Raw genomic sequence first — 14,042 nt, 5'->3', positions numbered from 1 at the left:
GGATGACTAATATGAAATAAATAACTGGTGGCAAGGTTATGGAGTAATTGGCATGAGTGTACAATATTGATGGGAATTTAAAATGGTATTGTCACTATAAAAATAGAATTGACATTTGATCCAGCAATTCTACTTTTAAGAATGTAATCCAAAGATTGAAAGCAGGATCTCAAAGTGATATTTGTGTACCTATGTTCATAGCAACATTATTTATTTATTTATTTTTAATTCTTTTTTAAAAAATATTTTTTATTTTTTAGTTTTAGGTGGACACAATATCTTATTTTATTTTTACGTGGTTCTGAGAATCGAACCCAGTGCCTCACACATGCTAGGCGAGCGCACTACCACTTGAGCCACATCCCCAGCCCAGCAGCATTATTTATAATAGCCAAAATCCAAGTAAGTGTTCACCTACAGATTCAAGTATAAGAAAAATGTGATCTATATGTATAATTGAATATTAAGCTTTAAAAAGGAAAGAAATTCTGCCATTTGCTATACTACAGATGTACCCTGAAGATATTATGCGAATAAATAAGTCAGTCACAAAAAGACAAATACTATATAATTCCATTTATATGAGATACTTAGAATGGTCAAAATCATAGAAATGGAAAGTATAACAGTGTTTTCCAGGGTGTAGGGGGAGGAAGAATGGGTAGTTACTGTCTAATGGGTATACAGTCTTACTATTTAATGGGTATACAGTCTTAGTTTTACAAAATGAAGAGTCCTGGAGTTGGATGGTAGTGATGGATAGACAACATTAAGAATATATTTAATGACACCGAACTGTACAGTTAAAATGGTTAAGATACCAAATTTTATTTAATGTGTATTACCCTGCAAGAAAAAAAACTGAGGAGTGGTAGGGGTGGGAGGAGAAACTACAGAGACCACAAGGCAGTGGAATGAAATATTCAAAGCTGAAAAGGAATTAATTCTATGTCTAGTTAAATTATCCTACATAGACAGAAGAGAACTTAAGAAGTTCCCAGATCAACAAAACGTGCAGGAGTTCATAACTAGCAGATCTGTCTTACAAGAAATAATATAAGAAGTCCTTTACACTAAAATGAAAGGATACTAACTTAAATCTACATTAAGAAATGAAAGACCAGGGCTGGGGTTGTAGCTCAGTGGTACAGCATTTTCTTTGCATGGGTGAGGCACTGGATTGATCCTCAGCACCACATAAAAATAAATAAATAAAATAAAGATATTGTATCCATCTACAACTAAGAAAAAGAAATAAAAGACCAGTAAAGGTAACTACAGTTAAACTATATAAAAGATAGTATAAGGGTAGTTTTTACTTGCAACTGCTTTTTTCTTTCTCCTATGAGATTTAAAGGCATAAAGAAACATAAAACTATTATAAAACTACTCTGATAAGATTAAAATGTATAAAAAATATTATCTGTATGAAAATAAGAGCACAAAGTTAAGGAAAGGTAATGGATCTCTATAGGTGAAAAGATTTTGCATATCATTCTAATAGTGTATATATACTAGGATTCCTATTCCTAGGACTTTTTCTTTTTTTTTTTTTTTGATTGGGGGAGGGATGAGGGATGGGGGTACTAGGGATTGAACTCGGGGCACTCTACTACTGAGGTATATCTCTAACACTTTAAAAATTTTATTTCAAGACAAAGTCTCAGTAAGTTTGGCCCAGAACTTGTGATCCTCCTTTCTCAGCCTCCTGAGTAGCTGGGCTTACAACTGTGTGCCACCAGGCCTGACCTGAACTTTTGGATCTTGACACAAAATTAACTTGTAATTCAGTAAGATTTTTTTAAAAAATAAAGTTTCACCTTACTTGGAATTTAGTGATTACATAACTGATACCTAATTCATCAGGTAGAGAAAGAGAGGGAGTGGAAGGAGAGAAGGAAGGAGAGAGGCTAGCCAAGAAACCTAACCTTGTGATCATAAGCGTCCTGATTTTTAGAGAGAACTGGATTGCTAGAGTAATCAGGGAAACAACACAGTTAAGCGATAGAATTTTTTTTTAAAGTCATGCTAGAATTTATGTTTTAAAATTGTGCTAAAGATGCGTTCAATATGGTTAAGAAGAGAATTTATGTAGAGCTGGGTCCTTAAAGAGACTCTGGCCTTCTCACTTATTTGATAGCAAAGAGCAAAGAAGGTAAATAACCTGACTAAAGCTAGTTAGTGAAATTTGGTGTCTGAATCAGAGATTCTTCTGTCTGCTGATGACCTCCTTCATCATGCCAGAAAATCTTTTATTCCTAAAGCATTAATTCTTATAAAGATGGGGCCTTACCGAGGGGCATAATGGAGAGGTATTTGCCTCGAAACTTGCTGGTGATTTTGATTTCCTGACGCAGTGTCCAGCCATTTTTGGACTCCGCATGGTGTGCAGCAGCTGGGGGATGATGACTCACCTTGAAGAAATGAGGTTCAAATTAGCAAGGCAGAAAGAAGGAAAAGATATGGCCTAGTAATTGGTGATAAACACACAAAATTCATCCTTGATATTTTTATACCCATAATAGTAAGTTAATCCCAGGCCTTCAGTGTTTAATTCTGAAGGAAAAGAAGAGTAAGATGACAGGGACTGACATTTCTACAAACAGCACCCAGGAGGTCAAAGAATCATCCTTTTCTTCAGAAGGAAATGTGTCAAGGTGCTGAGGCTCCTGACCTGTTCACAGAGGGATCGGTACCCATTTTCCTCTAGTCGGTCCAGCTCAAAGGTCTCCCCAAGGAGTGGGTTGAATGGCTTGCTGGTACGGAAGACAGTAGTGGAGTAGGAGGACACGGTAAAAGCTGCAACATAACAGAGCTGTTCTAGAGAGTTCTCACATTTTGCAGCTCGGTCTAACAGCTCATGGTATTCCAGATCTTCAGTAAGGCGCTGAAGCATGGACAAGGGCTCATTAAAGTTCACCTGTAAGGAAAAGAACACATATAAAAACCTTGTCCAGACATTTTTAAGAGAGTTACATTTTTTTGCAGGGGATAAACTGATCCTGAGATGTTGAGGTGATAAGACAAATAATGAAAAGAAAAAAGACTTAACCCAAAGGCAACCCATTTTCCTTGGTATCTGCTCATGTCAGAGAGCGGCAGAAATCATCATTTTCATCCATTTCACTAACAGTAAGCTTTTGGAGATGGAAACCTTGCCTCTTCTGTCCATTACTACCTAACCAAAAGCCATCAGTACATGGACATAGGAGACCAATAACAAATTTAAGTTTTGAATGAATGAATTTTTTTAAATATTTTTTTTTTAGTTGTTGATAGACCTTTATTTATACGTGGTACTGAGAATCAAACCCAGTGCTTCACACATGCCAGGCAAGTGTGCTACTGCTGGGCCACAGCCTAGCCCCTGAATGAATGAATTTTAAAATATACTAAATTGTAGCACAAATATACCCAAAGAGGAAGTCAGGTATTTAAAGTTCTTGAGGGAGAAAAGAAAAGGTATTCAAATGCAGGCACTTCCAGACTATTGAAAAGATCGAATTACAAAAGTTAGCTTCTACCCTGGACTAGACGATTGCTAAGTCTCAGTTCAATTCTACATCAGGCCAGGACAGACTACTTCTGAGGCCAGACAGCTGTATTTTTAGATGTAAAGTGCTTATGATGGTGGCTGATAAAGATGACTGATGAAGACTTAATCCTCAGAAATCTTTCAGAAAAATTCCATAGTTTAATAACCATGCCAACAAAATCTCTCAGTGGCAAAATTTCAGGCAACATGAAGCAACATTTCCATATTTTGGGGGAAAAGAGTGTACTCCTCTGGTGACTACTAGACACATCCACTGTGCTTGGGACTAGAATCAGTACATCCTAAGTCTATCACTGCTTTCCATGCACACATGACCCTGCTTTCCAACAACTATTCCAGGAACCACAGTTGCTCTAAAAGTACTAAATTTTTTATAATGATCATTTTATCACTCTGAGGTCAAATAGGAAAACTAATGAATCTGAGAGTTTGAAATGAAAGTAAGAAGGGAATTGATTATATAGCCAGCAGGCAGCTAGAGAAGACAATCCTGAGATGAGCAACACCAGGAAGCCATAATGGAGGAACAGAAAAAAGCAGTGTTATTACTAAAGTCAGAGGCCAAGGGGAACTGGCAGTGGCTAAAACCTTGAGGGGGGCTGAGGAGACCTGTCCAGATGCTGCCAGAAAACTGCCTAAAAGGAGAGAAATACCCTCTTCCAAGCTCTCATCTCCTGGTATCTTGCCCTAGTAGAGTCCAGCCAGACTCCAGCAGACACAAGACACAGAAGCTTGAAAAACAGCCTCAGATGATCAGCTTTCCTGTGACCCATCATAGGGCAGGGGAAGGGTGAGAACTTGATTTGCAGGCCAACAGGTAAAGAACTGCACATTCCTAGTGGCAAAGTCAATAAGGAACTAAGGGTAAAGGTGAACAGAGAGGTCACCTAGACCTAGAACTGTTTTTAAGCAGAAATGCACTTCTCAGACCATGACAAACTGTCTTTCCAGCCCACCTGCCCACTACTTCTAGACACGTAATGTTCCAGGCAAGTGGGGTTTCTTTTCAGGTCCCCAAAACACCCATTATCTCAGTTTCTCCAATGGGCCTGCTTACTCAGGACCTTTTCTTTTCTAAGCCTTTTCTTTTTTCCCCAATGCTGGAAATCAAACAAGGGCTTCACTCTACCTCTGAGTTATATATCCTCGACTGTAGTTGATAAATATATTTTTAAATCATACAGACTTACAAATAAACTATTTGCTTTTCAAGATTTGTTGATTAATTAGTTCAACAATTTGTTGAATGATCTGTATATGCCAGGCTCTGGAAAAAGCATCAAGGATATAGAGTTCAATTAGACATAGTTTCTCTCCATAGGAACATAGTATATGAAGAGACAGAAATCATACACTGTTCTCTGCACCCAGAGAGGTAGAGAGAATACTTTCTGTATTTCTGTCTGTCAAGTTTTTGGCCCTCTGAACACCCAAGTCTTCATTTCCAGCCTTTTCTATAGCTAACTATGGTCATATAGCTAAGTCCTGGCCACAGAGATTTAAGAGATTAATGGATTATGCAATTTCCAGGAAACAACCCTTAAAAGGGTTGACTGGAATGTGATCCCGATGGTTCAAACTGGAGAGGCCACTATGAACCTAAGAACTAAGACTACAGACACAGAGAAACAGGAGAGAAAGCAGTCTGGTCCTGACACCATGGAGTATGATACTAGAACTGGACCATTTGCTTCTGGACTTTAACACAAGAATGAGTGAGGCCAATATTTGTTTAAGACAGGAGTTGCCAGCTTTTTCTGTAAAGAGCTAGATAGTAAATAGTTAGGTTTTCCGGGATATGTGGTCTCTTGTCACAACTACTCAATGCTGCTTTGCAGCATGAAAGCAGCCACAGATAAGACATAAATGAATATCTTTGCGTTCCAGTAAAACTTTATGGATAATTAGTCTCCTTTTTATTTTTTTTCCAACCATTTAAAAATATAAAAGCTATGTTTGACTTGTGGACAACATAGATAGCAGCCAGATTTGGCCCACAGACCCTAGCTTGTTGACCCTCTAATTTAAACCAATATATTTGGATTTACTGCTTTAAATTGATTATTCCCAGCTGTTATACTAGCACAATACCAGGCAAATAGAAGACACTTAGTAAATGATTGTTGAATGAATAAGTAAAAGAAACACGTGGCCCAGACACAAACGTGGAACCTGTTGGGGCACAGGAGAAAAGACAGATCTCATCCTGACTGGATGCACTGGAGGTTTACTGAAAGAGATGTCATTATACTGAATTCCAAAGGAAAGAGTTTTAGCCACAGCAAGAGAAAACTACCAAGGGTTGGTGGAAAATTCAAAGTTCAGGCAGAAAGATCAGTGTGTATAAATGATCTGAGGAATAAACAAGATACCTCTGAGTATCTGAGGCTAATCTGATGACTATACCATCACACATATATGATGACCTTGCCCCTGGGGAAGAAGTCCTGAGTCCAATAAAGAATCTGAACTATGTCCAGAGCAATAAAGATCCAGGATTTTAAATTGAAGAGTAACACAACCATGCTTGCAGTTTTAAAAAAAATCACTTTGGCAATAGTGGACAGACTGGAAAAATGAATGATCACTGACAGGGAGGTCATTAAAAACCCCATCTTCACCATGGCAATCAATAATTTTCACCTTCCTGGTTGGAATGGTTTTTGCTTCTATGCTCCCTAAACCTTTGTATATATAGTATTTCCCATTACACTATGATAAAAAATAATAATAATATCATTTTTAACCTGTTTTCATGTCTCTTTTAAATTATGTGGTTCTTAAAAACAGAAATAAGGCTGTATTTATTTTTGCATGCTCCCAAGCACAGAGCATAGGAATTTGCTCATAAAAGTTACTGAACGTGTGCATCTGGTCCTAGGTGATCTGGGAACATACAAGATTCAGAGCCAAAACTCAGCCAGCTAATTTAAAGGAACAGTTTATGACTATAAGGGTAACAAAGGCTATGCTCAAAACTGCCACACGTATGGGAGGGGAGGGCTGTCACATCAGCATTCTTTTGCCTAAGGCTGAGAGGACCTACTGGCAGCAGTTAGGATGTGCAAGGACCTCACCGGCATGGGGATCTTGGAGAGTTCTTTTCCAATGCAGTTCTTCATGATGCTCCATAAGTTGAGGCTATAGTTTGGCTTGTATGGTATTCTAGTTCTCTTTTCCTTCTTCGTCTCTTCCAGCTGATGCTTGTACTGAGAGCAAGAACAAAGCCATTCAATCACCCACAAAGAACAGAAAATCTGCTATTGCTAATCTTCCCTTCCCCCATACTTAAAATAAAAAAAAAAAATCAGGATTTTTCTTTCTTTCTTAGCACTTTACAAACAAATCCATGGGACTCATAGCCCAAATCCTTCACCTTTGATGCCCTCCACATAGGAGTTACCTGTTCATCAAGGCTAATGTCACTGCTGGCCCCACTGATGTTGCTGCCAGTGCGTCTGCATAGAGGGGAACACAGGAGATTTAGAACAAAGAGCACAACTAGAGTTTGGGCCTTAATGTTTTTTTGTTTTGTTTTGTTTTGTTTTTTTACAAAGCAGAATGTCAAGTATGCTGCACAAACTTATTGATGGCTAATCAAAAGGTGTAAATAGATATGACTGTAAATGCCTCTGGAGAACTCATCATGTAAAAAGCTGACAGTTTTCCACTTACTTAAGGAAAAGAACCCAGATTTTACTAAATGTCGACAACTATAACATTCCCACATTGAACAATGTTTCTAACCTCTTGATGATCAGGTATGTTCCTTTTCTTTAACAGTAAAGGATAACTTACTTGTGGCCCAAATTCTCAGGCATGGTAATGATCTCTGGTGCATCAAAAAATTCATTCTCATCATCTTCATCACTCATGTCTCCTTTCCCAGAGCAGCACTGATCTACGAGGAGAAAGGCCTTCTTTGTTTTCTCTGGTTATATTTATCAAATGCCTGGTACCACAGTTCTTCTCAGTACCAACCACAAACATAGCAATAAATGGTAAAGTAGTGGAAAAGCCAGAAGAAATGAACAGCTCCAAAGCCACTTCAGATAAGTCATTAATTGTGGAGAATTTGGAGCTCTTCTATCAACTGCAGAAAATCACCTGGCTCAAATCTGAATAGGCTATGCAAGAAAAAAGGGTCTTACCTTTACCAGATCCTGCGCTGCCAGGAGTGTTTGCAGGCAGCACTGTGGCTCCCCGGAAGGCCCTCTCCAGGTGGTTGTGCTGCTTTGCCAGCTGCTCAAGGGTTTCTTCCAGTCGGATACGCTGGTCTCTTTCATACTGCAGTGACTTCTGCCACTTTTTACTGTGGGTCTGGGCTAACATGAGGAAATCTCTGCAGGCCTGTGCGGAGAAAGAACTAGATTGTGTCACCTCAACTAGTCATGTTCCCCTCCGGCCTCTGTAGGCCCATTAAGAAACCTCATTCTGGGAACTTCAGCAGAAAAATGAGAAAGACTTTCCCTGTATTCCACAGTATCAGGGACAGCTAGCTCATGCTGCAATCAAGGTCAAACTCAGAAAAGAGTGAAAACGGTTGTCATAGTTCTCTTACATTTTCCTGGTCATTAGGTCTAAACAAATGCCAAGTGAGCAGTAAACCTAAACAAAGTATTTGTGGCAATATCACAAAGGGCAGGTATGTGAACTATACCAAAAGAGAACTATAGACTGAGCAAGAAGAGAAAATACACAGAATAACTACTTTCAGTAATTTTTTTTGGGGGGGGGGCCTTTCTTGGATTGAACCCAGTAGGGCTTAATTAGTGAGCCACATCCCTAGCACTTTTTATTTTTTGAGAGAGGGTCTTGCTAAGTTGCTAAGGCTGGCCTCAAACTTGCAAACCTCTTGCCTCGGCCTCCTGAGTTGCAGGAATTACAGGCATGTACCACCATTCCCAGCCCAGTTCAATAAATTATTGACTAAACTCAAGTAACCTAAAGCAGAGGAAGTTAGACACTGAGAACCAAAAATCTGCACTGAATTAGACTAAATACCAGGCAACATAATTTGCTTTTATTTTGGTCACTGAGAGAAACAACTGACATTAAAAATTATAGACCTACTTGAGGAATCAAAGAAGGATTCTAAAGAAAAAATAGAAATATGCTCATATCAGTCCCTCCACTGGCTGACCACTATGAGTGAAACCAGATACCAATTAGTGGTTATAAATACTAGGCATCCTTCACAGGACGGCCCCCACCTGCCTTGTCGCCTTCTCTCAGGTAGATATGCTACACTCCATAATACAGCCATGCTGAGCTGCTTATCATTTCTTGGACAGAGTTCTTTCAGGCCTGCCTGCCTAGCATATGCTACCCACCCTGCCTAAAATGCTCTTTCCTAGCCCCTCTCTAAGATAGGAGAAATCCTGATTTCTCAAAACCTGGGACAAATGTTAATTCTGTGACAGCTTCCCCCCTAGTCTCAAAGGTAGTCGGTCTCTTTTCTACATTTGCTTAGTGCTTTGCACATACTTCTATTTTACACATTCATGGCAGAATCGTGACTGATTTTCCCTCTCCAGATGGATCAGGAGAAACTTAAAGACACATTTTATAGCTTATTCATATACAGATCTTTAGCTCATAACTTAGTTGTTTTGTACATAGTGGGAGCCTGATAAAGTCTGCTTAATAAGTCAATGAAAGAATACAGATAAGTAAAGGAAGGAAGGAAGCAAAAGTAAGCTTAAGAGTCAGAGAAACTAAAAGTAAACAGAATGTCTACTCCCATGGTTTCAACTATTGCCTGCAGGTCAATGGTTACTAAGTCAGTGAAGCCAAATCCCACACTCACTGAGTTTTAGAGAAGAATCCAGATGTTTATTCAATGGCTCAAAGTAACCTCAGAATCAGTGGATCCCAAACTGAACTCACTGCACTCCTCTGCTGACTCTGTTTCTCCCTTTGATGTTCTCCATCCCAAGAACAATTCCAGGGCCCTCCCAGCTGTCCAAGCCAGGAACCTAAGGGGAACCTCTTTTAGTTTTGCTTCCTTCCCCATATCTAATTATCAAGTATTATTGATTATTCTTTAATATTTTGAATCCATACTTCTTTCTATTGTCTATACCAGAAGCAGTAAAGAGTATACTTCTGGAGTTGGGCTGTTGGGGCTCAAATCACTATTTGGCTGTGTAATTTGAGGCACACTTCTCTGCCCCTTATCTTCCTTATCTTAAACAAAGAATTAAAAATATTAAAATATTAACTACTTCAAAGAGTTGGTGCTTTACATGTAAAGCATTTAGATTTAGAACTACATGGGGCTCACAGTAAACACTCAAAAAGGTGCCAGCTATTAATTATGTCTACATCAAAATTCCTCTCATTCTCTTCTTACCCAATCTACCAAGCCCACTTAGCAGGATCTGAATCTCCTCTTACCTCCTCTCCCCTCTCACCTCCAGCTCCTTCCTTGCCAGCAGTTCCCAGACCGTGGAGAAGGAGGGCTCCACACATGCCATACCACTACCCCAATCAACTCTTCTTTGTTCCCTTTTAATAATACTGATCATGATTAAAATTTAGCAGAGACATATTTCAGTACTTTGCTGAGCATTTCACATTAATTACATAATAAAAGCCTTTCAACAACCCTGTGAAGGGTCTACTAGCATCAAAGCCATTTAAGGATAAAGAATTGAAGTCTCAGAGAATGAGGTTGCCCAGGGTTATACAGAAGGTAGAGGAGGTGGTTGAAACCCAGGCCAAGCTCTATTGCCCTTCTTCCCAGAAAGACAGTCACTGCTCCTTCAGAATTTAGCTGAGATGCTATCTTCTATAATCCTCTGGTCTGAGCTAAATGCCATAGCAGTCTAGACATGCTCATTCTATCATATCATGATCCACTCAAATCTCTGTCCTCTCACTAAAGAGTAATCTCTTTGAGGGTAGAGACCACATGTGTCCCAGGGATATCCCCTAGCACAGTGTATGGATCATAGCAGGTACTCATTTAGCAAATGGATATATTAACAGTGTCTTCTGTTAGATTCACTTTGGTGGTAAGAAAGGCAATATCCTAAGCTGTCAAGAAATTGAGTAAAATGTACTCTTCCTTCGATATAACTGTTCATTTAGAGCTGTCATGCATTAGCATATTAATTTTTAATATGCCTATTACACCTAAGACCTTGCTATTATATTAGCACCAGAAAGGTACAAAGAAAATAACATAGGGAGAAAATGTGCACCTCAAGCAATAATCAGTCATAAAAGGGGCACAGGTAATGAACTGAGGGAGAATAGACTAAGAAAACAGCTTACCTCTGATTTCTAAGGGATTGTTCCCTTTAACACAAACCTCTGGACACTTATAACTCGGTGACGACTTTCCCCAAGGGAAAAAAAAAAAAAAAAGAGTTTGTTTTCAAGAGAAAAATCCAAGCTAAATTTTCAGTTTCATGAAGGAGTGCTTTATTTAGAAAATTTTTCATATTAGAATAGAAAAAAAAAAAAGAAAAAGAAAAAACCCTAATACAAAATGGTGTAGTCACCTGACATTGATAAAAAGTAGCTTTCACTCTCTGGAGTGTCATGACCAGAAGAATAAACACACAGTCACTAGGAAGTCAACAGTTTGGAAAAAGAGCAAACTGGACATCAGAAGCACAAGCAACAGTTCTAGCTTGCTGAGTGGTCCTAGGAGAAGGGTAATCTTCCTGCAACCCCTAACTGAAAAAAAAAAAAAAAAAAGAATTTGGGTTCTTTGTACCTTATGTGAATCAAAACACTGAAGAGTGTTCAATACTTCAGAGCATTCAACACTTCAGAGCATGATGCTAAAGTAACTTGGTGGTTACTTTCCACCAACTAAATTTTCCCTTGTTCATAGGAAAAGGACTTTGATCTTTTAAGAGTCTTCAGTGAACTAAACTAGCTTTAAGCAAATGTCTTACTATCATCACCTAAATAAGAGAAAGTCTGGCACTAGTGAGGTAATTTCATCCCGTTTAATTAGGGTGAAAAAAAAAAAGCCAGCAAAAAACCCTTTCTCACAGAATAGTCTTCTCATGTATAAAATGTCTCCCAGTGTTTTTATGTGGAAGGGAACTAAAATAACCTGCCAGGTGAGAATCAGTGACCAGTAGAGGAAAAACAGCATTGTTGTAAGCCATGTATTCATTTCATAACTATCAATTCATCAGTAAGGCCACTGGTGTTCTGTTCACCTACAGCCTTGAACCCAAGCAGCTAAAATATCCCGTAAACTAACAGCTACCCAAAATAGGAGTCCTAAGGAAGGAAAAGGGCTACCCCTTCATTATAAAAGAAAGGTTGCAGATTTTTTTTTTTAAGAGAGAGAGAGAGACAGAGAGAGAGAGAGAGAGAGAGAGAGAAAGAGAATTTTTTAATATTTATTTTTCAGTACTTGGCGGACACAACATCTTTGTATGTGGTGCTGAGGATCGAACCCGGGCCGCATGCATGCCAGGCGAGCGTGCTACTGCTTGAGCCACATCCCCAGCCCCAAGGTTGCAGATTTTGTCCCATCAACAGAATTACCCCTGAAATCAAGGACTAACCAGTATTATAAGGTCCTCACTAGTATTTGATCCAGTCCCCGTTACTATCCTGTATGCCAGAATGCATTAGCCAAGTAGGGCTAGGACTCTAGTGTAAAGCTAAAGAAAATATTGTGGAAAGAACCCATGGAGATCTTTTAGATCCAACAGATGAAATTAGATAAAAATAAACATATAAATAAAACTACAATTCAGAGAGATTAAGGGACTGAACTAATATCACCATCAGATGTCCTGCTAGTTGCAAAAGCAAGACTGCAACTCTGGACTCCTAACTAATTCTCAGGCTGAAGCAATGTCCTGACCGCTTGAGCAGAGCATGAAAGTCACTCCATATGGTGCAACATGTTCTATTTCATGTAAGAAACAATGTAACTTAAAGCCCTTGAGCAGTGAAGCAGGGTCTAAGGCTTTGTGCTTTACTAATTACAATTTTCTGACAGTGGGGAAGCATAATGTTTCAAAGAGGAAAAGAATCAAAAAGCAACAGAGATACCATCTGCACTCACATTGATCATGGCATTGGATGTTATCCTAAAAAGTGTGGCTCGCTCGTTGACCTGTTTGATCTTTTCATTGCTCTCAGCAGGCAACTTTAGGGACTCTAGCTCACTGAGGGAACGCTGCAGGGCTGTGCCATGCTTGGCTATCAAGTCATTGCATGTGCTCAGGTCCTCTACTTTGCTGGAGAGGGTTCGGAGAGTGTTTTGCAGTTCAGTCTTGTCAGTTTGTGAGACAGACTCTTCATCTCCTGATTCATCTGTAGGGATGCAAAAGTAAGTTATATGACTCCAGAACCAAACCAAGAGTTGAAACCCTACCTACTTTGCCCACAACCAAACCAACACTCATCATGCTGTGTTTTCTCTCTGGAGGCTTGCCAATTAGCAGATGATTTCTCTACAGTGTAGTATACACTCAACTGGTGCCAGAAACACGTGAGGCTCTTTTTTTTTTTTTTTTTTTTTGGTACCAAGGATTGAACTCAGGGGCACTTGACTACTGAGCCACATCCCCAGCCCTTTTTTGTATTTTATTTAGAGACAGGGTCTCACTGAATTGCTTAATACCTTTCTTTTTGCTGAGGCTGGCTTTGAACTCATGATCCTCCTGCCTCAGCCTCCCAAGCCACTGGAATTACAGGTGTGCACCACCGTGCCAGATCTGAGGCACTTTTTAAAGGCGCAGAGTCTCTGGCCTTAGGCCCAGAAACTTTGATTCAGCTGGTGTGAAACATGGACCAGGAAGCTGCAATTCTAATAAGTTACCCAAATATTTCTGATATACATTGAAGTTGGAGAGCCACTGACACACAGGATGCCATAGAGAAGCTGAATAGCTCTTGGAATCAGGAATGTATTATTGAGTCTTTAAATTTTAGCTTGGAATACCAATCCAGTCCTAACCAATTATTATTAAAAATTCACCATTATCTGTTGGGTAAGAGGTGAAATGGGTTGAGAAAAAAAGTCATTCATTATGACAAAGTCTATGTCATTAAAAGTGTCATTAAGAATTTCATTAAGGGGGGCTGGGGATGTGGCTCAAGCGGTAGCGCGTTCGCCTGGCATGCGTGCCACCCGGGTTCGATCCTCAGCACCACATACAAACAAAGATGTTATGTCCGCCAAGAACTAAAAATAAATAAATAAATATTAAAAATTCTCTCTCTCTCTCTTAAAAAAAAAAAGAATTTCATTAAGGGACTAAGGGTGTGGATCAGTGGTAGAGCACTTGCCTACCATGTGGTGAGGCACTGGGTTTGATTCTCAGCACCATATATAAATAAATGAATAAAATACAGGCACAGTGGGGCATGCCTGTAATCCCAGCGGCTTGGGAAGCTGAGGGGGGAGGATGGCAAGTTCAAAGCCAGCCTCAGCAAAAACACGAAGCACTATGCAACTCAGTGAAACTCTGTCTCTGAATAAAACACAAATAGGCTG

General features: G+C 39.4%; 1 protein-coding gene across 1 annotated transcript in view; it reads right to left on the bottom strand.

Annotated features, from left to right (window-relative positions):
- The window catches only part of Osbp (oxysterol binding protein), a 33,661-nt gene that overhangs the window by 10,382 nt on the left and 9,237 nt on the right, over nucleotides 1-14,042 (bottom strand). Inside the window, exons 3-9 of the mRNA XM_026411634.2 lie at nucleotides 12,606-12,856; nucleotides 7,708-7,906; nucleotides 7,355-7,457; nucleotides 6,960-7,014; nucleotides 6,634-6,765; nucleotides 2,675-2,920; nucleotides 2,294-2,414 (exon numbers count right to left, since the gene is read on the bottom strand). Of these exons, the coding sequence (XP_026267419.1) occupies nucleotides 2,294-2,414; nucleotides 2,675-2,920; nucleotides 6,634-6,765; nucleotides 6,960-7,014; nucleotides 7,355-7,457; nucleotides 7,708-7,906; nucleotides 12,606-12,856 (1,107 nt within the window). The remainder of the gene's footprint in view (nucleotides 1-2,293; nucleotides 2,415-2,674; nucleotides 2,921-6,633; nucleotides 6,766-6,959; nucleotides 7,015-7,354; nucleotides 7,458-7,707; nucleotides 7,907-12,605; nucleotides 12,857-14,042) is intronic.

This window comes from Urocitellus parryii, chromosome 4 (genome assembly GCF_045843805.1).
Source record: "Urocitellus parryii isolate mUroPar1 chromosome 4, mUroPar1.hap1, whole genome shotgun sequence".
NCBI classification, from domain to species: Eukaryota; Metazoa; Chordata; class Mammalia; order Rodentia; family Sciuridae; genus Urocitellus; species Urocitellus parryii.
The sequence above is the reverse complement of the archived record's forward strand: the minus strand, read 5'-3'. Positions and strand labels throughout refer to the sequence as shown.